The following is a 25128-nucleotide window of genomic DNA, read 5'->3' as shown; positions in this document are numbered from 1 at the left end:
AGAAAAAGAAATTGGTGTACTTTTTCTAGTTATCATACCTATTACCCAACTATTTATGTCTTTGTTAAAAAAAAAAAATGTACCTCAAATGTGTGTACTGTTCTGTAATCTACAAAGTGCTCCCTACCATGGAGATAAGTTCTCTTAGGGTGGGGCCATTTCTGTTTTGCTCTCTTTTGTACACCATCACCTGTCAGTGCCTAGCACATAATAGATACACAAAAAATATTTAAAGAATAAGGGAATAAATATATATCACATTTTTGTAACAGCTCTGATAGCAAAACAGACATTGTAATGTCTACATTTTGTAAAGTAGGCAGTTGTCTAAAAGGTGAACTGATCTTTGTCTAGGGTCATATCATTATGTATAGATAAGCCAGGACTTTGATCCCAAGTCTTCTGGCTTTACATTGAGTATTCTTTCTGTTACCTCAATGAACTTTAAAGTCATCATCAACCATTAATGTTAATAATCTTAAAATTAGAATAAAGTCTAGTCGGAAGGAAACATATACCACCAAAATCAACTACAAAATGGTCCCTTTGTGATAGACATGGAACTTTTGAAAATAGTACCATAACCTAAAATAAAATCCTGGTCCTGTCTCCAGGTACCATGACCATGGTCCCTTTAAACCCTGCCATCCACTTCAAGGCCTCAGCCAATTTAATAACAAAATTTATGTACAACTCTTCTCTGATGGCTCTAGGATCTTTCTTGGCATCCTTACTACCTCTTTCTTGCTTTATAAATCTAACCTGTTCCATTCAAGGAAGTTAGCTCAGCTGTTAGTGGGAAGACCCAATTTTACGTTCTCCAAAACCCAAATCTGTTCTTTTTCAACTCTGAGTAATTGTATTTCTCTCCTTTTGTCATGATCTCCATGTACTTTCCTCTTTGAGGTCAGAAAAGAGCAAATTGATCAGTCTAGCCATCCAAAAGAGATTGCTACCTTCTGTCACCTGTGTTTTGATGGGGTCCTTTGACATAGTGCCACATGAGCAAGTGAGGCAACCTCTGGCATCCTGCCACTGTTATAGGCATCCTCCTACAGCTAGAATTGGAGCAACACTTTTTAAAAATTTATTTATTTTGAGAAAGAGAGAGAAAGAGGTAGAGGGAGAGGGAGAATCCCACGCAGACTCTACACTGTCAGCGTAAAGTCTGACATGGGTCTTGATCTCATGAACTGTGAGATCATGACCTGAGCCAAAATCAAGAGTTGGACACTAAACGGGCTGAGATCATGACCTAAGCTGAAGTTAGACACTCAACCAACTGAGCCAGAAAACTCAAAAAGCAGTTAAAACCAAGGGGTTAATCTATGTTTAGTTTTTTAGAAACACATCTGAAAGGCTCAGTGTAGACCCCTGAGTGAGTAGGGTAGGTACTAGGTTGGCTAGTGTGTAGGGTGTGATACTGGTTTTGTTTCTCCTTAGGCTGATAACTGGCTATTGAGTGGAATAAAGAGAAAGGAATTGAAATTCTTAACTAGGAAGATCACAGAGATCTTATCTGTTTCATGTTTGTGAACCTTCAGACCTCAGTCTCTAGACACGGACGCTGTCTAGTCTCTAGGTCCAGTGCCCTTCCTCCACCCCTCCCAAATACTATTCTTTAACCTTTCAAGAACTTGACAAAAAGGAAATCAAAAGTAAATGTTTCACAAATTAGTATAAAACAAAGATTTTGTTTTACAGTATAAAACCCTTTCATACTACAGATTTGCTACATACAACTTAAAACACCTATATGAATACTAGTACATTAGGGTAAAACATAACAACTAAGCACTTTGGGGTCTTACACATACTGGGGATATACACATATTCTACTTGAAAAACCTAATGTCTCACTAAATCTGATGTGTGCCTATCAGAGTCCACCATGAAGTAGAATCTCAACAAATTGATGTTGAATGAATGAGAACTTTTAGCCATTCCCTTAGAACTAACAACAATTTCAGCCCAATATGCAGTAAAAAATACTTATCTCTGTATTTAACACAATGGGTAGCTTTTTAGAGAGAGACAATCATTTATTTTCATATTTTTAAAATTTTTAAGTTCTTAACACCAGCATATACATTGCTTTGGAAGGTTATAATAATATTTCACAAATCTCCTCCTCTAAGTTAGCATGTATTTTTCATATGCGTTCAATTTAATGTTATCTTTTTGAACCCTTACTGACCTGACATGTGGTTTGATCAGGAATTCTCTTTCTGTTCATCCCTAGGGACAGAAACTTTTTTCCTCCCTTTTCCCTTCAACATTACCACTTATTCCTTGAAGCAGTTGTTGTTTTATTTTTTGGTGGGGGGGGTATTATTTCATTTTCTCTATTCAAAAAAAAGTAAGTCTCCAAGAAATACAGGTTCTTGTTTTTGTTTTTGTTGTTTTTTTTTTTTTTTCTCAATTTGTTACGGTTGAGGCTGTGTGTTCCTTTTAGCATACTATCCTTGTGAAACCTGTGGTCAACCTAAAACAGGAAGCTTGATTTTGTTTTCATATTTTTTTTATTAACAGCAATATAGTTCTGATGGTGGAAAGTGTCCTGTGATTTTATTCTTATTATTCACAGCTTTGCCTTTAGAATTATATTGAGTAATTTAGATTTATGTCTTTTACAGGGTATTTTATTGGTAATGCTCCAGTCTGATGGGTTCTTGCCAGGAAATGTTTTTCCTATCAGGGTCAGAGTGGGAGTTGAGTTGATAGCATGTGACACTGGCTTACTTTATTCTAAGTTTAATTTTCTGCTTTTTAGTCAGCATTCTGACCCCACGTTTACATTGAAGAATTTTAGAAGTTAAAAATTGCCCTCACATTTCTAGTCATCACTGCTAGAACATTTCTAGCACCCAACCTCTTGACATTTGTTCATATGCATTGACAGGATCCTGGTTTTCACCAAGAGCAGAGACTGTTGAATTTCTTTTTTATTTTTAATTTTTTTTAATGTTTTTAGTATTTATTTTTGAGAGAGAGAGAGAGACAGACAGACAGACAAAGTGCAAGCGAGGGAGGGGCAAAGAGACGGAGAGACACAGAATCCAAAGCAGGCACCGGGCTCCGAGCTGTCAGCACAGAGCCCAACAGGGGGCTCAAATCCACGAACTGCAAGATCATGACCTAAGCTGAAGTCGGACACTCAACCAACTGAGCCACCCAGGCGTCCTGAAACTGTTGAATTTCTTAAGTTCCTTATATCATCATTGGCCTAAGATTATGCTTCTATTTTTAGTAACTATATACATGGCGTGTATGTGTGTGTCTGTCTCTCTCTCTCTATCTATAGAGATAGAGAGAGAGAGACAGACAGACAGAGAGATATACGAGCTAGTCTTTTACAGGGTTGCAGTTTAAAAATTCTTGACCTGAGCACAGTGATTATGAACTCAGGAACCAGAGAGCCCTTCCCTGCTTTCCTCCACTCACTTTGAAAGAACTATCCAGAGAGCAAGGAACAAGATGAGGCATACTGACTGAGGTGATCATAGTCATCAGAGACAGATGTCACACCCAGGTCTCCCTGTTGCTCTGACTGTAGCAGGTAAACAATCCAAGGGAACAACTCTGTGGTATGCCTTTCCTCTTAGAGGAAGAAAGCTTTTCTGGTCTTGAGCACAAGGTAGTTTATTTCACTTTCACTTATAATAGGTTCCTTATATTTTCCTTGCTTACCTCCCAGATAAGACTTGTTACCTTGCAATTAGTTAATTTCAACTAATTTCTGGATTATATTTGTTTACTCTTCAACAGATTTCTTAATTTTTCCACCAGAAAAATAGAATACCTGAGCCTCTCCATATTCCAAAGTATATATAAATTGGCTTCTTAAAAGAAAAATAGTGTGCCTATTTAAAACTATAGCATATGACAGAATCAAAAACTAGTTATACATTTAGAATCTAAAACTGTCAATTCAGAAAGTTGGTTATAGTTCTTGGCTTTTAAATTCTCAACCTTTCTAAATCATCAGTAGCTTAGATGACATAATGGGAAAAGACTCTCCTTAACACTGTAACATTGTTACTGTTAACATCCATGATTTTACAATAGAGAATTTTCTCTGTTTTGGTATAAAAGGAATTCTCAATATTTGCAATTAATTCTAGAAGGCATTCTGAAATAATATTCCACTCCAAGTAAAAATAATTTCTTTGGAATTAAAGTAAACCAGCTTCTTGTTTTCACATTTTTTTTCTTGCAAAATAATGATAATTGAAAGTTCTTAATGAGCCCTGTGGTTACCTGGACCAATCACATGCATTATTTCCTATAATCCTCACTACAAGCCTGCAAGGTAGGTACTGTTCTTACACTTTTTAATGGGAGAGAAACCTGGGCTCCCAGTTTTCTTGCCGAAAGTCATAGCTTGTAGGCGACAAAACTGACTTCAGACTCCTGCACTACTAAATCTTGCACACACCTGCTATTGAGTGCCTACTTTTGAGTGAAGTAGTATTTGTTAATTCTTTACTGTCCTTAAATCTTGTATTTTGACTAACCTTTAACTTGCTTTACAAAATGAGAGTGTGATTTTTGTCAGACATTTCTCCCAGAAGTAATTTTTTAAGATCAAAATAGCCTGCATAAGTTAACTTTTACCTTTGGAAGTAAAATGTTATAATAGATATGTAGCTTCTATAAGCTTTAGTAAATATCTTCCTTTTGTCTTTTCTTTTTTGATCTGCTAATGTATGTGTGTACCAGGTAGGTGAGCGCGCACACACACACACACACAAATGAAGAAACATGTATATAAAGAAACTGAAGGACAGTTTTAAATTTCAGTTTTGAAGCAGACTGACCATCAGTTACAGAGAAACAATGAAAGAAAATGTTTAACTTTTTTTTTAACCTGAACAAAAATAGTCCTTAATACCATTTGGTTCTCAAAGGAAATAGACAGTGATAGTGTTACTTTCTGTTTCTCCTTAGAAAACTCTAAGGCAGTAGTACAGTGCACAGTAATGCCGTCAAGGGAGGTGGGTAGCTTTTTTCCATTAAATGCCTTTTTTCCCTCCCTCTTCTTGATTTCAGGTGTCAGAAACTATTTAAAAGAAGCATTGGTGAATATAATTGCTGTGCATGCAGAGGTAAGCTGTCATTAGATGTTCTTAAGAAATATGGGTAACTGGAAAACAACACAAAGAGGCAAATTTGATGGTTTTTCTGGTAGTCTTTTTTCCCTTCAGAATATATCTTGGGTATAAATAAAACACAACTCTAACACATGCACACACACGCATGTGCTTTTACTATGAGAGTTTTTTTTTTTTCTGAAATTGTGTTTAAAACTAAATCCATTAATGTTCAAAAGGTAAGGAGAAGAGAGATTGTTTTTTTCACCTTGGTTTGGAAGGAATATTAAATCCCTTATCTTGCAAAATTCATTAACCTCTTTTTACCCAGAATACAAATAAGCTTTGGTGTCTTATTCACGTGGCAATGTGTTCTTACATAGTGGCTGGGAATCCAGAAAACTAGACTTGTTAGAAAGATAGGCTCAAAGGGCAGGCCGAGGTTAGGAAGCAGGTGCATGGTTTCCTATCAGTGACTGACTTAAGTACATGTGGATGTTGATGCTTCTGGTTCATGCTAAAACTTGCCCTCACTTGAAGCATTATCATCTTAAGCTTTACGTTAACATCCTTTGTTAACGTCCTTCTTAGAAGGACTCTTCTAAGGAACATCAAAAGAGGCACAGCTACCACCATTATCACCACTATGACTACAAATTCTATAATTTCACAATCCATTACTCACTGCTTTGCCAGTACTTTCAGAGTGGTTACGGCTCATACACAGATTGGTGACCAGATAAAATAAGGCCCACAAAGATGTTATCATTAGATAATTTCCACTGTTGCTTGAGTGCCTTTTAAGCTGCATGCATCTGATGTAGGTGTATTTAGTTTATACCACTGTCTTCATCAAAAAGTATCAGAGGTTGTCAAGATAAACTGGAAAACATGGATAATCAAGGCTAAAGCAAAAGAGTAACCAAAGGAAACAGAGAATGCTATCTTGTTCCTGAATTTGTCTCTAAGTTTGAAGCAGCTAGAGCACAAAGAGAAACATAGTATGTTATGTTTTCATTTCTTAGTAAAGGAAAACATACACATTCTTCTATGGAAGTATTATATATATGATTTAACTCCAGCAAGAATTTATCACATACATTTTTAATGATTTTATCATCAAAGATATACAAATGCTTTTTTGTTATGTTAGCCTCCAATAAAATTAGAGTATAAATTAAATCATCACTCAGTGAAAGCATTTCTGTGGTAGACAGAGGAATTGCAAAATATGTATGCCTTTTAGTGATGACAGTAATTCCTAAAGAGGCAGCTTTTATTAATGTCCACTATAAGTAACCATGATTTGTATGAGGTTTTTCAAACCCCCTTCTAATTTATCCCAGTGACTGGAAGTAGAATTTCATTCATAATGTTTATTTACTATTTCCCACATGATCTTAACTTGACAAATTTATAAATCAACATAGTAAAATGTTTCACCACATTTTCAAATATAATAGTTCTTATTCTGAAAATACCAAGATTCAAAGTTTAAAAATAATCTTTTTTGTCGAATGAAAGGAAACACATATGAAATTCAGCAAACAATAAAATTGGGGACTTTGTTGTCCAATATGCAATAATGTGCCCAGTTGATACGGTGTTTGTTTTGATCTAAGAAGAGTCTGACCCCATATGTTTTTCTTTTAATTGTGGTAAAAAAAACTGACACAGTGTGTTTTTATTTCTATAATTTCATATTTCTAAATTTCTATAATTTTATTTCTATAATTTCTATAATATTTCCTTTTGTGAAAAGGGCAAGAGGAAGATGAAATCTTTGAAACTATTTTTAGTTTGTCAACATCAACAACACCTTTCAAAATTATATTTGCCTATATATTTTTAGAGGATTAGTTTTTACCATTAATCACTTAGTACAACTGTATCTTCTGTCTGTATCTTCCTTTCATTCATAATTGTGATCCTTTAAAAATATGGCTTAGAAGGTCTGTGAGTTATTTTGTTTTGTGCATCTCTTTGTTTTTAACAAATTCAAGTCAGGAAATGTTCCTATAACACATCATTTGCTCTTACTTTAAACCCTTCCATCAGGTGTTCACTATTTCCAAAGAATTGGTACCTCGAGTTCTATCCAAGGTGGTGGAAGCAGTTTCTGAAGAGCTAAGTCGACTGATGCAGTGTGTTTCATCCTTCAGCAAAAATGGAGCATTACAGGTACCCAAATCATTCAGTTCCATGTTGAACTTTTATTTCATTTAAAACATATAAAATGTATTTGTAGTCATCAATCTTATATACAGACAGGTGTTTGTGAATCTACCAATTGGAGATCTACATCTTCTCTATTGCATAAGCCATACCATACCCATGCATTGTCTACAAATTTTAGAGTTTCTGTTTCTGTAGAGTAGAGCAAGATCTTAACAACTCTTGTGAAATTTTCTGAATGCAGATTCCTTCTAAAGTTATGTGACTTTTTTTTTTTTAGTTTGCAGCTGTCTTCACTACATCCAGTTTCACAGGAATTTTTAGCAACTTAACTTTTAATAAATCTTTTCAAACCATTCAGTGCAGTTTTCATAGAAATGACAAGTCTCTTCACACTCATAATCCATTGTTTTATGTTGTAGTTATTTAAATTACATAGTTATAATAACAATTATAACTTCTATAAACCAAATACGTCTTGGTATGCATATAACCAAATTGACAATAGCAAAGGTGTTCATGCATAGGGAGAGTTACCTGCTACCTATGAACTGCAGTGATTTAGAGCATTGCAATTGCACTTTTAAAGGGCACCTGTTGGGATGAGCACTGGGTGTTGTATGGAAACCAATTTGACAATAAATTTCATATTAAAAAATAAAAAAATAAAAATAAATAAGAAAATAAAAAGTACTGGCAGTTTTGCTTCCAGTAGTGGCTGAGGAAGTTTCTGTCAACCAATTCCCTACAGATAATATAATCTTGAATAATATTTAAGAATAAAAGGTATAAAAACAAAAACCTGAAGATATTAGAGAATGACCATTAGTGAGTGATTCTAGAAGAAATGGTACTTGGGGAATTTTTCACTTTTTACAAATTTTAGCCTACAGGCCAACAGATGCCTAAAACTTCACAAAACCTGCTATCTTTCTGGCTTGAAGAATAGGCTTCAGAGCAACCACAGTTACAGGAAAGTGAGGGTGGTATTCCAGAGAGCAGAAAACAAAAACCACAAATTTTGTATGTACACTGCCTAAATCACAGGTTGACCCCTGAACTACACATGCGTGATTAAACTCTACTCCAACCAGCCCAGTTAGACTAGAAGAATTGAAGTAAGAATTGAAGTGCTTGCCCAAGAGCTGAGAGTTTTCAGTTTGAATCCAGATAAGTTAATTGCTTGCTAAAATGAATGAAACAAAGATCAGTCCTCTTCAGGGTCATGTAATAGAATCCAGGGTCTCAAAAAAAAAAAAAAAAAAAAAGAGAGAGAGAGCGCCAAACCATAAGAGACTCTTAAAAACTGAGAATAAACTGAGGGTTGGTGGAGGGTGGGAGGGAGGGGAAAGTGGGTGATGGGCATTGAGGAGGGCACATGTTGGGATGAACATTGGGTGTTGTATGGTAACGAATTTGACAATAAATTTCATATTAAAAAAAAAGAATCCAGAATCTCCAGTCACATTATTGACGGTGTCCAGGAAACAATCCAAATATACTTAAGGCACAAACAAGATAAAACAGGAAAATGTGACCCACTCTTAATAGAAAAGACAATCAACTGAGACCAATCTTGAGATAATGCAGTTGTTGGAATTTGAAGACAAGGACTTTAAAGCTGCCCTATTCAGTGATGTAAAGGTGACTATCCATACTCATAATGAATAGATAGATAGGAAATCTCAGCAGAAAAATAGAAACCCTAAAAAAGGAACTAAATGGAATTCTGGAATGGAGAAATACAGAATATGATTTTTTTGAAGTCTTCTAGATGTGAATAACAGCAGAATAGACAAAAGAGAAAGTCAGTGAATTTGTAGATCAACAGAAATTACCAAATTTGAAGAACAGAGAAAAGAATCATTGGAAAAAAATGAATGCAACTTCAGAGACCACTGGGACAATGTCGAAAGGTCTAGCATACATGTAATTCAATTTCCAGAAGAGTCAGAAATGGTTAATCAGTACATGAAAGGATGGTCAACATCATTGGTTATCAGAGAAATGAAAATTAACACTACAATAATGTACCATTACATATCCACCATGATGAAGAAAATTAAAGACTTAAAAATACCAAGTGTTGGCAAGACTGAAGAGAAATTAGAGATCGTATGAATTGTTGGGACGGTAAAATAGTACAGTGACAAGAAAAGCTCTTTCTTATAGCACTACTAGGAATTTATCCAGAGGATACAGGAGTGCTGATTTGTAGGGGCACATGTACCCCAATGTTTTATAGCAGCGCTATCAACAATAGCCAAATTATGGAAAGAGCCCAAATGTCCATCAACTGATGAATGGATAAAGAAGATGTGGTTTATATATACAATGGAATACTACTTGGCAATGAGAAGGAATGAAATCTTGCCATTTGCAGCGATGTGGATGGAACTGGAGGGCATTATGCTAAGTGAAATAAATTAGAGAAAGACAGATACCATATGTTTTCACTCGTATGTGGAATTTTAGAAACTTAACAGAAGACCATGGGGGAAGGGAAGGGGATAAAATAGTTACAAACAGAGAGGCAGGGAGGCAAACCATAAGAGACTCTCAAATACAGAGAACAAACTGAGGGTTGGTGGTGGGGGGCACATGAGAAGGAGAAAATGGGTAATGGGCTTTGAGGAGGGCACTTGTTGGGATAAGCACTGACTGGGTGTTGTATGTAAGCAATGAATCATGGGAATATAGTCCCGAAACCAAGAGCACACTGTATACACTGTATGTTAACTAACTTGGCAATAAATTATATTTAGAAAATAAACAAATATACATATGTATATCTATACATATGTATACATTTATATATATATGTACATATAAAAGAAAACCTCTTACTTTAAAAAAAAAAAAAAACTAACCAAGAGAGCTGAAAACAAAATAGCCAAAAGCTGGAAACAGCCCGGGTATTCATCAGTAGAATAAGCAAACTGTGATATGTTCATAAAACCAAATGCTATTCAGCATTAAAGAGGACAGAATTACTGGTACCACCTGGATAAATCTCGGGAGCATTCAGCTGAGTGAAGGAAGCCTTACACAAAAACTCATATACTGTATGGGGTTCATTCACATGAAATTCTCAAATAGATAAAACTATCTATGGTGGAAAAAGTCTCAGGATAGTGCTTTCCTCTGGGTGGTTGAGATTAACTAGGGAGGGGCCTGTTGGCTAAATTCTCTCAAAACTAGCAGGGAAGGGTTAGGAAGAGGTACCATATTTAGCTAGAGAACTTTTTTGATAAATACATGTCCAGGAGACTGCTGACCACCATGACTGTTCCAACTTCTAATAATCTAATACTTCCTAGGAATTAGGCAGTCATTTCTATATTGGAAAAGTTCAAGTGAGTCTAAACCCCCCCATTTCCCCCTCTCCCATTGGGAATCCCTGTGTTAGACTGTTTTTCTATTGAGCAGATAATTCAGAAGGACTACAAGTTAACCTGTAATAATCACTTACATAAAGGGCCCATACCTCAATCTTCAGAACCTTCCTGAGAGCCAGTTTAAAGAGGAATGGGATGACAGTTTGGTGATTTTAGCTGATCTTTTAAGATGACATTTTCTGGTGTACAGTTCTATGTATATTTTATAAATAACCACAGCTTTTATAGTTCACATAATTCATAGATTAATTTAAAACACCTATCACTTTGAATGCAATTTGGGCATGAAGATTAGTTTTAAAGTGATTTAACCCTTCTGCAATATTCAACTAAAAGTTCTACCTTATTTTTACTTTTTGATATTCTCTTTGTAGATCTGTTTCAATATATAGAGTATCAACAATAGAGACAAACTGTCATGTGCATGCTTTCTAGTTACAAACTATTTTCTAGGCTTCTAAAGCACTGAAAAATGAAACCAAACAACTGCTTTCCAAGCAGAAAAAGTTTTACTGAATATACTGTGTCTTATATAAATCAGCATTTATCTTGATTGTTTACAAAATTTCTCTTACCATTGTTTTATGTTTTATGTACTCCTGGAGAATAAGGGCTGTCTCTTTTACTTTTTTTTTAATTTTTTGTTTTTTCAGTTTATTTACAAGTTGGGGAGGGACAGAGAGAGGAAGAGGCAGAATCCCAAGCAGGCTTCACACTGTCAGTACAGAGACTGACACAGGCAGGGCCCGAACTCACGAATCTTGAGATCTTGACCAAATCAAAAGTCCAATGCTTAACCAGCTGAGCCACCCAGGTGCCCCACAGCTATCTCTTTTTAATAGTCTCCTGAACATTATACACACTGTGGATGCCTGAGTCAAAGGTAGAAGGTGTGTAATGTGGTTGTCATTCAGAGCCTCTTCAGGAGCTCTGAAAACAAGTGATCTGCATGTAAAGTCATTTCAAGATCGCAAAGAAGTTTAAGCTTTAGATTACCATGTTTTGTTTTGTTTTGTTTTGTTTTCTTAAAAGTTTTATGCAAGATATGGGGCACCTGGGTGGCTCAGTCGGTTGAGCGTCTGACTTTAGCTCAGGCCATGATCTCACCGTTCGTGAGTTTGAGCCCTGCGTTGGGCTCTGTGCTGACTGCTCAGAGCCTGGAGCCTGCTTCAGATTCTGTGTCTCCTTCCCTCTCTCTGCCTCTCCCCCCACTCATGCTCTGTCTCTCCTTCAGAAATAAATAAACATTTTAAAAAAATGTTTTTAAGTTTTACGCAGATATAACTCATCTGCCACAAGGTAGATGAGTGTTGTGTTGTCTACAAGGTAAAAGTGCACACAGTTCAGTGATTTTTTTTTTATTGTGCTCACAGAGTTGTACAGTCATCAACACACTCAACTTCAGAACAATGCACCCTAGAAGAAACCTTGAACCCATTAGCAGCCGCTTTCCACTGTCTTTACAACCACCCTTCCCATCCACAGACAAGCAGCATTCTGGTTTCTTTCTCCGTGATTTTCTATCCCAATGAATTGCCTATTCAAAAAATTTCATACAAATGGAGTCCCACAAATATGACTTTTGGTAACTGGCTGCCTTCATTTAGCATAATGTTTTCAAGGTGCACACATATTGCAGCATATACCAGTACTTAATTTCTTTTGATGACTGGATAATATTCCATTGTATAAATATACCACATTTTCTTTATCTGCTCATCATTTGATGGACATTTGGGTTATTTTCTACTTTTTCACATAAACGTATTTATGTGTTTTAATTTCTCTTGGGTATATACATAGGAGGGAAATTGCTAGGTCATATGGATACCCTATGTTTGATCTTTTGATGAATTGCTTGAGTGTCTTAAAATTATTTTTTTAAGTTTATTAATTTATTTTGTGAGAGAGGGGAAGAGCATGAGCAGGGGAGGACCATAGAAAGATCCTAAGCAGTCTCCTTGCTGTCAGTGCGGAGCCCAACATGTTTTCCCGAACCATGAAATCATGACCTGAGCCAAAATCAAGATTCAGAAGCTTAACTGACTGAAACACCCAGGTGCCCCTGACAGACTGTTTTTAAACTGGCTGTTCCATTTTACTTTCCTAACAGCAATGCATAAAGATTCCAATTTCTCCACATCCTAACCAATACTTGTTACTATCTTATGTTACTGATTATAGACATCTTAGTGTATGTCAAGAGTATCTCATTGTGTGGGTTGTTTTTTTACTTTCTTGATGCTATAGTTCACCTCACATAAGTTTTTAATTTTAAGTTTAATTTATCAATTTTTCTTTTGTTGCTTTTACCTTTTAAAAAAGTTTTTATTTTAATTCCAGTTAAATACAGTGTTATATTAGTTTCAGGTGTACAGTATAGTGATTCACCAATTCCATACATCACCCAGTGCTTATCATGACATGTGTACTTCTTAATCCCCATCACCTATTTAACCCATCACCCACCTTCTCCCCACTGGCAATCATCAGTTCTCTATACTTGAGTCTGTTTTTTTTATTTCTCTCTCTCTCTTTCCTTTGCTTCTTTGTTTTGTTTCTTAAATTCCACATATGAGTAAAATTATATGGTATTTGTCTTTCTCCAACTGAATTTATTTTGCTTTGCATAATACTCTAGCTATATCCATGTCATTGCAAATGGCAAGCTTTCATTCTTTTTTATGACTAATATTCCATTGTATATATATACCACATCTTTTTAATCCATTCATCAGTCAGTGGCTGCTTCCATAATTTGGCTATTGTAAATAATCCCACAGTGAACACAGGGTGCACATATCTCTTTATTTCTGTTTTTGTATTTTTCAGTTAATACCCAGTAGTGTAATTGCTGGATCATAGGGTAGTTCTATTTTTAACTTTTTGAAGAACCTCCATACTGTTTTCTACATTGGCTGCACCAGTTAGCATTCCCACCAACAGTGCACAAGGGTTCCTTTTTCTCCACATCCTTGTCAACACCTGTTGTTTCTTGTGTTGTTCATTTTAGCGATTCTGACAGATGTGAAGTGTTACCCCATTGTAGTTTTCGTTTCCACTTCCCCAGTGATCAGTGATATTGACCATCTTTTCATGTGCCTATTGGTCATATCTGTGTTTTCTTCGGAAAAATGTCTGTTCATGTCTTCTGCCCATCTTTTAATTAGAGTGTTTTTTAGATGTTGTATAATTTTTTAATATATTTTAGATACTAACCCTTTATCAGATATGTCTTTGCAAATATCTTCTCCTACTCCGTAAGGTTGCCTTTTAGTTTTGTTGATTGTTTCCTTCTCTCCAGAAGCTTTTTATTTTGTAGTCCCAATAGTTTATTTTGTTTCTGTTTCCCTTACCTCAGGAGACGTATGTACAAAATATGTACTATGGCCAATGTCAAAGAAGTTACAACTTGTGTTCTCTTCTAGGATGCTTTGATTTCAGGTGTCATATTTAGGTCTTTAATCCATTTTGAATTTATTTTTGTGTATGGTATAAGAAAGTGGTCCAGTTTCACTCTTTTGCATGTTGCTATCCAGTTTTCTGAACACTATTTGTGGAATAGTGATAGCAGAGACTGCTATCCAGTTTCTGAACACTATTTGTGGAAGAGACTGTTCTTTTCACATTGGATATTCTTTCCTTTCCTGCTTTGTCGAAGATTAAGTGACCATATGGTCGTGGGTTTATTTCAGAGTTTTCTATTCTGTTCTATTGATCAATGAGTCTGTCTTTATACCAGTATCATACTGTTTGACCACGATGGCTTTAACAATTTCTTCCAGGCTGTACAATTTGTTGGCATAGAGTTTTTCATAATATTCCCTTATAATTGTACTTCTGTGCTGTTGGTTGTTATTTCTTCTCACTCATTTGTGATTTTTTTTTGAGTCTTTTTTTTTTTTGATAAGTCTGGCTAGAGGTTTATCAATTTTATTGATTTTGTTTTCCCAAAAGACCAGTTCCTGGTTCATTGATCTGTTCTTTTTTTTTTTTTAAAGTTTCTATATCATTCATTTCTACTCTAATCTTTATTAATTCCCATTTTCTGCTGGTTTTCAGTTTTGTTTGTTGTTCTTTTTCTAGCTCCTTTAGGTATATTTAGGCTATTTGAGATTTTTCTTGCTTCCTGAGGTAAGCCTGTATTGTTGTATACTTCACTGTTAATGACTGCTTTTTCTGCATTCCACAGGTTTTGGCTTGTTGTGTTTTCATTTTAATTTTGTTATATGTACTTTATTATTTCTTCTTTGACCCTGGTTGACTCATTCATTGTTTAATAGAATGTTATTTAACACCATATATTTGTGTTATTTCCAGATTTTTTCTTGTAGTTGACTTATAGTTTCATACCATTGTGATCAGAAAAGATGCATCATATGACTTTGATCTTTATGAATTTGTTGAGGCTTGTTTTGTGGGCTAATATGTGATCTATTCTGGAGAATCTTCCATGTGCACTTGAGAAGAATGTGTACTCTGCTGTTTTAGGAGAGAATGTTCTGAATATATCTGTAAATCCATGTGGTCCAGTGTATCATTCAAAGCCATTGTTTCCTTGTTGATTTTCTATTTAGATAACCTATCCATTTGATGTAAATGAGATGTTAAAGTCTTCTACTGTTACTGTATCATTATCAATTAGTTCTTTTATTTTGTTATTAACTGTTATATGTATTTGGTTTCTCCCATATTGCGTGCATAAATATATAGAATTGTTGTATCTTCTTGTTGGATTGTCTCCTCTATTATTATATACTATCCTTCTTTGTCCTTGTTACAGTCTTTGTCTTAAAGTCTATTTTTGTCTGGTATAAGTATTGCTATGCTGACACTTTTTTTTGACATCCATATGAATGATAGATGTTTCTCCATCCTCTCACTTTCAATCTGCATGTATCCTTAGATCTAAAATGAGTCTCTCTAGTCTCCGTAGACAGCAGGATCTTGTTTGTTTTGTTTTGTTTTGTTTCCATTCAGTCACCCAGTGTTTCTGATTGGAGCATTTAGTCCATTTACATTCAGAGTAATCACTGATAGATATGTATTTATTGACATGTTATTTCATGTTTTGTGGTTGTCTTCTGAAGATTTTCTCTGATCTTTCTTTCTTTCATGATTTTCTGGTTTTCTTTAGTGATATCATTGGATTTTTTTCTCTTTATTCTTTGCAAATTTATTAGTGGTTTTTGATCTGTGGTTACCGTTGGGTTTGTGTGTAACATCTTGTGCATATAAAAGTCTATGTTCAGTTGATGGTTGTTTAAGTTTGAACCCACTCTTTTCTCCTCCCCACACTTTAGGTATATGGTGTCATATGTCAAATCCTTTTATTTTATGGTTCATTGACTGATTTTTTTTACAGAAATATTCCTTTTTGCCACTCTTCTGTTTCCTATCTTCATACTGTAATTTTTGGTCTTTCCTTTCCACTCAGAGTCTCCTATTTCTTGCATGGCTGGTTTAGTGGTCACAAACTCTGGGAACCTCTATTTTTCTTCTGTTCTAAATGATAGCCTTTCTGGATGGAATATTGTTGGCTGCAGATTTTTCCCATTCAGCACTTGGAATATATCATGCCACTGCTTTCTGGCTTGCAATGCTTCTGCTGAAAAATTCCCTGCTAGCTTTATGGAGTTTCCCTTGTATGTTACTGTCTTCTTTTGTCTTGATGCTTTAAATTTTTTTTTTCTTTATCACTGTATTTTGCCAATTTAATTACAATATATCTTGGTATGGGTCTGCTTTTGTTGAATTTGTTGGGGAATCTCTGGGCCTCCTGGATCTGGATATCTGTTTCCTTCCCTAGATTAGGGGAGTTTTCAACTACTATTTCTTTAAATAAATTTTCTGTCCCCTTTTTTCTCTCTCTTCTTCTTCTTGATTTCCTATAATACAAATGTTATTATGTTTGATGGAGTGACTCAGTTTCCTAAGTCTGTTCTTATTTTGCATACTTCTTTTTCTCTTTTTGTTTACCTTGATTACTTTTCATTACTCTGTCTTCTAGGTCATTAATTCATTCCTCTGCTTCTTCCAGCCTGCTATTCATTCCATCTAGCATGTTTCTAATCTCATTTATTGCACTCTTCATCTCTTATTGGTTCTTTTTTTATCTTCATTTTAAGGGTCTCACTGATGCCTTCCATTTTTCTCAAGTCCAGGGAGTATCTTTATGATCATTGCTTTAAATACTCCATCAGGAATGTTACTTATGTTTTGCTGTGGCCTTGTCCTATTCTTTCATGAGACAAATTTCTGTCTTTTAATTTTTCCTAAGTCGCTGTGCCTTTTTCTGTGTTAGGAAAATCAGCTGTGGTCCTGTTCTTGAGAGTAATGGCCTTACCTCGAAGAGGTCAGTGCCCTGCTGGGTAGTGTCTCCTGTTTTCTAGGGCCTGGTGCTTCCAGGAGTGTCTCCAGTGTGTGCTGCGTGTGCTCTGCTATTTTGTTCTGGCCACTTTATCTTTTAGGCCAGTTGTTGCAAGTGGCTCTTTGCCTATTGTGGGCAATGTGTGGCCCCTGGCCTGCATGTGGCACATTTTAACTAGGTGTGCTCTGGTCTGCTTATAATATGACACCTGTCACCATCACTGCCAGAACTGAGGCTGTGCAAAACTCCTGATTGGAGAGACATTGTGTTGGCAGGTTTGGGGGCCAGTGTTCTGGGGGAGGGGACCTACCATGCCATCACTGAGCTAAGTGTGACTGGGAAGGGCAGTTCCACAGGAGCTTGGGGGACAGGGCTTGATGAAGCAAGTTAGGTAGTGAGTGTAGTGCTGTGCTGGTTCCCGCAGGTGGTCCTGTGCTTATGCTGATGGGCAAGGGAGGGAAATGGTGCCTGCCAGTTCCTTTGTTCCCTTGAGCGGGTCTCTTTGTGAACACTGTCTCCTGGGACACGCTTCATGATGAGCAAATAGCCTCCCCACTGTGTGCCCCAGGTGCTTTTCAGATCACTGTTTCCATACTGTGTCAAGGTTGTTTCCTTCCTTCTCTCTAAGAGCAGCACAGTGCCCTGTGGACTCTGTCCCAGCCAAGTCCATTGTTTAAAACTCTAGACTTTCCACCCTGTTGGTTGCAAGAACTTAACAATATTCGGCCCCTCTCACTTTCTTTTCCAATTGCAATGGGGATTTATTTTCCTTATGTCTATCTCTTGCCCTTCTCTGTGACTGTGGCTCCCTCCCCACTGCAGCTGCCGTGATATGTCTTCAACACCACATCTTTGCACTTCCTGCCCTTTTGCATGTGGCCTCTTCTCTACCTTTAATTGTGGAGTTTTTTCCGTCAGTCTTTAGGTCAGTTTCTGGGGTATTTAAGATGATTTGGTAGTTATCTAGCTGTATTCATGTGATAAGGTGAGCCTAGAGTCTTCATACACTGCTACCATCTCCCAACTCCTGCTGACCTTTTACAAAACTTAGGCTGTAAGCTTTGCCTATTCCAAGAGCTCACGAAATTTGGGCCCTCTCACTTTCCAAGCCAATTGCTATGGGAATTTATTTTCCTTGTGCACTCTCCTATATGCTAGTCTGTTTCTTGTCCTTCTCTGTGACCATGGTGGCCACAATCTGTTTCTCTCCCAAACCACATCTGCATACTTCCTATCTTCTTCAATGTGGCCTCTTCTCTACCTTTATTTTTAGAGTTTGTCTTGCCAGTCTTCAGGTCAATTTCTGGGGTACGTAGGATAATTTGATAGTTACCTAGTTGTATTCGTAGGATGAGGTGAGCCCAGGGTACTCTTACTCCACTGCCATCTTCCCCTCCTTCTTCATTGCTTACACTTTTGATATCGTTTCTAAGAAGGCTTGCCTAGCCTAACATTACAAAGACTTACTCCTGCTCTCTTCTATGTGTTTCAGAATTTTATCCCTTCCATTATGTCTGTGATCCATTTTGAGTTCATCTTTGTGTTAAGAAAGGGATCCAGGTTCAATCGTTTGCATGTGGCTATCCAGTTTTCCCAGCACTATTTGTTGAAGAACGTGTTCCTTCCCCCATTGAATGGTCTCAGCACCCTTGTCAGAATCCATTGATCATAAATGTTAAGGGTTTTTTTCTGGACACTCACTCCTAGTCTACTGATCTGTATTTCTGCCCATATAACAGTGCCACACTATCTTAAATATTGTAGGTTTATAGTAAGTTTTGATATCAGAAAGTGTTTCTCTATTTGTGTATTCTTTTTTCAAAATGGTTTTGTCTGTTTTGGATCAGCCTGTCAGTTTTTGTAAAAGAAACAACCACCAAACAAACAAAAGCCGGCTGTGGTTTTAATAGACATTGCATTGAATCTGCAGAGCTGTATCTTAGTTTTTGAGATTAAAGTCAGTGTGCCCAAAAGAGCATAGGTGTAAGGAAGTAAACTGATCCACTTCCTTAAATCTGTGGTGTGGGGTTATAATCCAGGGATAGTGTTTCAAATTTTGCTTCCTTTCAACAAGCAGACTAAAGGAAAAATTACTAGTTAGGTAGAAAATACAGATTGTGGGAAAACACCTGGACAGGTTGAACTTTTTATAATAAGGTATCTGGCTCTCTGCCTTCACACAGGCATACTTGACTCTAACTTAATTTTCAGTAAAATAATATTTTATCATACCTGATTTCTGTGGAGTGTTTTAGAAAATCTGTTCATAACTAACAGTCACCATGGCAGGTGGGGGGTAAAACTACATGGCAGTTTTACCTTCTGTCAACCCTGTCCCTGCAGTAATAAGCAGTCTAGAGACTGTCCCCACATCACTTGTTTCAATTTAATAATTGATACAGTTCCATATTGTCACTTGTCCTTTTCTCATCTTCAGGCACGGCTTGAAATCTGTGCTTTGAGGGATACTGTGGCTGTTCACCTGACACCTGAAAGCAAGTGAGATGCTTAACATTCTTGTTATGAGTGCTTCACTAAAAATAAAGCTTATCTTTGTAAAGATAACTAATCAGAGTGAGTGCTCATGATTGCGATGTGATAAAGTTTATATTTGATTAATTTTTACCTAAAAAGCATAATAAGCCAATGACTCCTAATACTGGTTCTTTGTAGCATAATATAAAAGAAGAAATATGTAGTATGATTTTATGTTTTTCATTCACTAAGATAAATCTCAGTCTCATAAATGATATAGCAGAGCATTATATACTTCTTTTTAAAATGAGAAAATGAGAATTGAGTCTTACTCTATTCATAGCAGACTCTGAGGGACAATTTAAAGATTGTAAATATCAGCATAAGAGGAAGCCTTGTGGTTTCTCTGAAAATTTTTGTAGTGGAAATTTGATGATAATTTTTAGCTGTTTTGAATGAAAGTCAGGATTTCCTATCATCGAAATATCAGTAGGTGAACTGAAACATCAGTAACTACTTGCCTATACAAAATTGTTTATTCCATTGGCAATATTACTTAGGAAAAACTGGGTTATATTGTTAATATGCCTGAGAATACAAGTAGTATACAAATAAAATGTTTAAGGACATTTAAAAAGTTTTTCCTAATGAATTGAACTTAGCTTCTTATTCTTATTCATGATGGCTGACCAGAAGACATTTCTGGATGGTTCCCATGTTAGTTATTTAATGATTCCTTTTCCCAGCCATCATTTTTCTACACAAAGTGTTAAGTAATAGATGATAGAGGGCACTCAGTCCAAATTTGATGTGGGTGCATGCTTTGTGTAAGTACCTAGATATTTATTCCTACTAATTTAACCTTTTAGCGCCTAACTGCCTCATCTATAAAAGAAAGATAATAAATACTTTCTAGGCAAAGTTTTAGGGGAATTAAATGAAAAAATATGCCAAGTTACCTTCTAAACTATTGGTGCATTACAAATAATTAATGGTATCCTCTTCATCATCATCATTATTGTCATAATGTAAAAATAAAGAAATAATAGCATTACATTTTTTTGATTGAGTGAGAAAATGTTTACAGGAAACAAGGTGATAACAGCAGACCCTCCTCTCTACATCAGGGAAGAGGAAAGTCAATTTGGAAAGGGAGCTAGGTGTCCCCACAAGCTGTAACCCATCCCTTGCCTTAACCAAGAACAACTGGAGCTTCCCAATACCAGTTTTTATAATCTGTTGGGACTTTGTAGTCTATTTGTTACTGTGATATTTGCCCCAAATAGGAGAAACATTGCTCAAAAGTATATTTACTGGTACAGTGATGAGGATCTGTTTTTATAATAACAAAATTAAAAACCACCTTAAAGTCAAGAAAAATTAATTTCTTTACCATGGTCAACAAGTTATAAAAGAAGAAGAGATAAGAAGTTAAAAAGTATTACTTAGTGACAAGTACAAGTTACTACCAAATAATTTCCCCTAAAATGCTTTTTATTTGATGCAGAAACTTTTTTGGTACTTTCTGTTTTAAATAGTTAAGCTTACCAAGTTGGTGTTTTTTTAATTTGTACTTTTTGTTTTTTATGAAAAGAAGTGATGTTGAATTAAAATCAATCAGTCAATCTCTACTTATTCTACAAATTTTAAATATAATAATAACTAAATGCCAGAGACCATGTTTAGTTATTGTAAGAGATTGGCTGTTAATCAGGCCCTGTACATGTCAATACTGTAAATGTCCCCATTTGTATAATCTGTCACAAGACCATCCCTATTTCTACTTAGTTTCCTTCCTTTCTTACCAGTTGCTTAACACTTCAGTTTTGTTTTGAAAAGACTTTTTAAAAATTAAACATGTCCACATTAAGCCCTCATTAAAGTAGCATCTTTTGTAAAAATCAGTCTCTTTTAGCTTTTCTGTTTCATTTCATAGTTGAGTTTTTGACCCTACTCCTACAAGGCCTCTGTGTGGGAACTATACCCTGTACCCTCAACTTTTACTTTTACTTTTTCTATTGTTTTTCACTTTTACTTTTTCTCATATTTTTACATGCTTCACTAGCTTATACTGGTTTCTTTATATTTAAGATATGCTTAAGAATTTTTAATGATGCTCTTAATTCCCCATAGAAATATGAAATTTTTCAACTTAAATTTTGCTTCTCTGTGTTCCAGGTCTAGTTTTAAACAGGCTTTGGAAGCTCTGCCTCAGCTCTCAAGTGGAGCAGATAAAAAGTAAGTACTATATACTGTTTTCAAGGGCCAGCTAAGATGTGTTGAATGAGATTTTGTTACCTAAAAGTACTCTTTGTATAATGATTTGTACTTAATAGCCTTTGATAGTATGCTGTACCTGGCTTGTCTCTGAAGTGACAGAATAAGATAAAACCTTTCCCCTGGGTTTATGACAGTTCAGAAATTAGTTCCTTTCTTGCTTTAAGTGACTAATACAGAAAACATTTTAAGAAAGTTTATTTTGACTCACTCAGTAAACTGTATTATTGCCTTACATTTTTAAGAAGATAATTCTTAGAGAAATGTAAAAAGGACAGCATGATAAAATGCAGCACTTGATGATTTTTTTCTTTTGAGTAGCTCAGCAATAGAAAGTAAATTTGTACACATGACATAAAAAAGTTGTATATGTTTCAGTAATACTATGTTAATGGTCTTGGTCAGAGTTTAAACTTTGCTACTCATAAAACAGGAAATTATTACCTGAGACAAAATGTAGGTCTTTGTTCCTTCACTAACCATAACTGAAGTCCACCTACCTTTGCATTTGGCTGATCAGTCTATAGACATGAAAACCTTGGTGTAAGCTCTGTAATTTTGCATAGGTCAATGTTATAGAAACTCAGAAGGCAGAGAGAACACATGAGTCTGGGAAAATGGGAGGAAAATGTCACATGGAGACAATTTTGAGCATTGTTAAACCCATGAAATAATCTGTTGACCCCAATCTCATTAAACGCACTTCTTGTTTGCTTCTTCTGAACCAAATGCACTCTAAGATTTCTGGCCCTAAAATTATACATCAAACCAGTTAAAGAAATTGATTATCAAGTAGTAGAATGATTTACCCAGTGGAATTAGAACTAGCCCTTACTCTTCTGGTGCTTAATTCACCACCTGAGTTTACCACTCTCTAATATTTATTAAAGACAAAACTGCAAAATAGGAGGAACAGACAATAGACTGTTAGTTGGTGAGGGGTCAGGATGAAGAGAAAGGTGGCCACAAAGGGGCAACACGAGAGAATTTGGAAGGTGATGGAACTATTCTGTGCCCAATTATGGGAGTTATTAGGTTGCTAATATGTGTTCATTAACATTCATAGAACTGTATGCCAAAAAGAGTACATTTTAGTGTATATAGTTTTTAAGTGAATTTAAAAAAAAATGCAGGTGCAAACATTAATGTGTTTTAGGGGAGAAATCTAATCTAGGGAAAGGAGACAGGAGGGAGATTTTTATATATAAATATACAGGTGTGTGTGTGTGTGTATTCCCTTTGATTAGCTTCTTTGATTAATTTACTTCTGTTATTGAGTTAAGAATCCATATGTAAATAACTTTTCAACAAGTAGAAGCTAAAACTAGGCAGTTGGCTCCCCCGAATGTTTTCTTATGTTGCTAGGCAACCTTCACTCTGCCAGGTTGTAAAATAGCCTCTCCTCCTTGCAGGTTACTGGAAGAGCTGCTGAACAAGTTCAAGAGTAGCATGCATTTGCAGCTCACCTGTTTCCAAGCTGCTTCTTCAACTATGATGAAAACATAAATACCTCCACAGTAAGGGCAGTCTAAAAATAACAAGTAATAAATTATTATTACTTTGTTAAGTGCGCTACAGGTATTAGCATATAAAGCATTAGGTTTGCAATCTCTGTCTCTTTTCCCCAAATTGGTAGCTTAGAAAGACGTTGGTATATGTTTTATTTCAACCAAAATGACCTTGTTTAAAATGCCCGAGCAGTAACTTGTTTTGTCATTTTTATTACATTAGGCCCTGTATGGCTTTAAAATACCTTTAAATATATATATTCTTAGCTAGATGTTGCATGATTAATGCTACAGGAAGAGATACCTTTCCAGAGGTATGATGGCATATGATGTAACAAAGGCATTCTTCAGTGTCTCATATACCAGACTTTAGTGTCTCTAGCTTCCAAGGCATATGGAGACATTGGTAAGAAGAGATTTAGAAAGTTATATTTAGACATCTTTGGAACTTTAACTGTCCTAAACTGTACATCTGTACTTAAAAATACAAATACCTCACTCTCCTAACTCAAGTGGGTTTTTAGAAAATTTGCCGTCTGCTTAAGAAAATGTTATATTTGGGGTAGATTATTTGTGCCCAGATGTCCATGAGTTAACTTTGTATTTTTCTGCCTAATTTTTATTTCTCACTGCGCTAATAAACATTAAGCACCTTTCAGTGTGTAGCCTTTCTTTGTTGCATTCACTCATAATTTAATGTGTCCTTTCATGTCAATGTGTTGCCTGTCATTGAGGACCCCGTTGTTACTGTGGTGGAGCTTGGATACCCCAGTAGGTGCTGGTGGGAATAGCCACAGCCTTCACTGCCTCCTAAAGAACAAGCCAGGTCCCCTGGTGACAGCTGGCATTCCTGCCCACTGCTATTGACTCCTTCCCCCTCTGGTAATGTCTTTTCTCTCCACTGCTCCTTACCCTTTGAAGCATCTTGCTCAGTAACTAAAAGAACACTGCTCTGGCAGAGTCTATGTTTTCTGAAGATTTAAAGATGTTCCTCTGTTACCAGGCAGTAGGAACTGCTGATGCACCTCGTGCCATTTGTCCTACATTCGATGTTGACTTCGTTTACCAGAATAGGTGCAGGGCACCATGACCTCTTTCAAAGTCAGCTTCCCCTACCTAGCTGCATCATACCAGTTGCTTCAGAAAACTGAGTAATTCTCTTACCTGCAGGCTGTATGTCAGGGTTCTCAAATTTTTCTGTGGATGTCGCAGAGTCCCCTTTTTTAATGTGGAAATTAATATATTTACTAATAAAAGTAATTTTTTTTTATTTTTTTTATTATGAAATTTATTGTCAAATTGGTTTCCATACAATACCCAGTGATCATCCCAACAGGTGCCCTCCTCAATACCCATCACCCACCCACCCCACCCTTCCACCCCCCATAAACCCTCAGTTTGTTCTCAGTTTTTAGGAGTCTCTTATGTTTTGGCTCCTCCCTCTCTAACCATTTTTTTCCTTCCCCTCCCCCATGGTCTTAAGTTTCTCAGGATCCACACTAATACAAGTAATTTTAGAGTACAGTATAGCCAAGTACAGTATCATTTAAAATAAGTCAGTGCTGGGGCTTCTGTGTGGCTCAGTCTGAGTTCGGCTCAGGTCATGATCTGGCAGTTCATAAGTTCAAGCCCCTCATCAAGCTCTGTGCTGACAGCTCGGAGCCTGGAGCGTGCTTCAGGTTCCATGTCTCCCTCTCTCTCTGCACCTTTCCTGTTCACACTCCATCTTTCTCTTTCTCTTTCTCTCGCTCTCTCTCTCCAAAATAAATGAACATTAAAAAAATTAAAATAATTCAGTGTTGTTATGTTGGTTCATTTGGTGTAGGGGGGAA

At 36.1% G+C, this 25128-nt stretch overlaps 1 protein-coding gene across 3 annotated transcripts in view; it reads left to right on the top strand.

Annotated features, from left to right (window-relative positions):
- Window positions 1–23954, top strand: part of EXOC2 (exocyst complex component 2) — a 267798-nt gene extending 243844 nt beyond the window's left edge. For all 3 annotated transcript variants that reach the window (XM_027040160.2, XM_027040158.2, XM_027040159.2), the window contains 5 exons: window positions 5053–5108; window positions 7152–7274; window positions 19474–19535; window positions 21690–21749; window positions 23201–23954. In XM_027040160.2, the coding sequence (XP_026895961.2) occupies window positions 5053–5108; window positions 7152–7274; window positions 19474–19535; window positions 21690–21749; window positions 23201–23294 (395 nt within the window). In that variant the 3' untranslated portion in view covers window positions 23295–23954. The remainder of the gene's footprint in view (window positions 1–5052; window positions 5109–7151; window positions 7275–19473; window positions 19536–21689; window positions 21750–23200) is intronic.
- Window positions 23955–25128: the final 1174 nt, after the last annotated feature.

The sequence above is a fragment of the Acinonyx jubatus genome, chromosome B2 (assembly GCF_027475565.1).
Source record: "Acinonyx jubatus isolate Ajub_Pintada_27869175 chromosome B2, VMU_Ajub_asm_v1.0, whole genome shotgun sequence".
NCBI lineage: Eukaryota > Metazoa > Chordata > Mammalia > Carnivora > Felidae > Acinonyx > Acinonyx jubatus.
The sequence above is the reverse complement of the archived record's forward strand: the minus strand, read 5'-3'. Positions and strand labels throughout refer to the sequence as shown.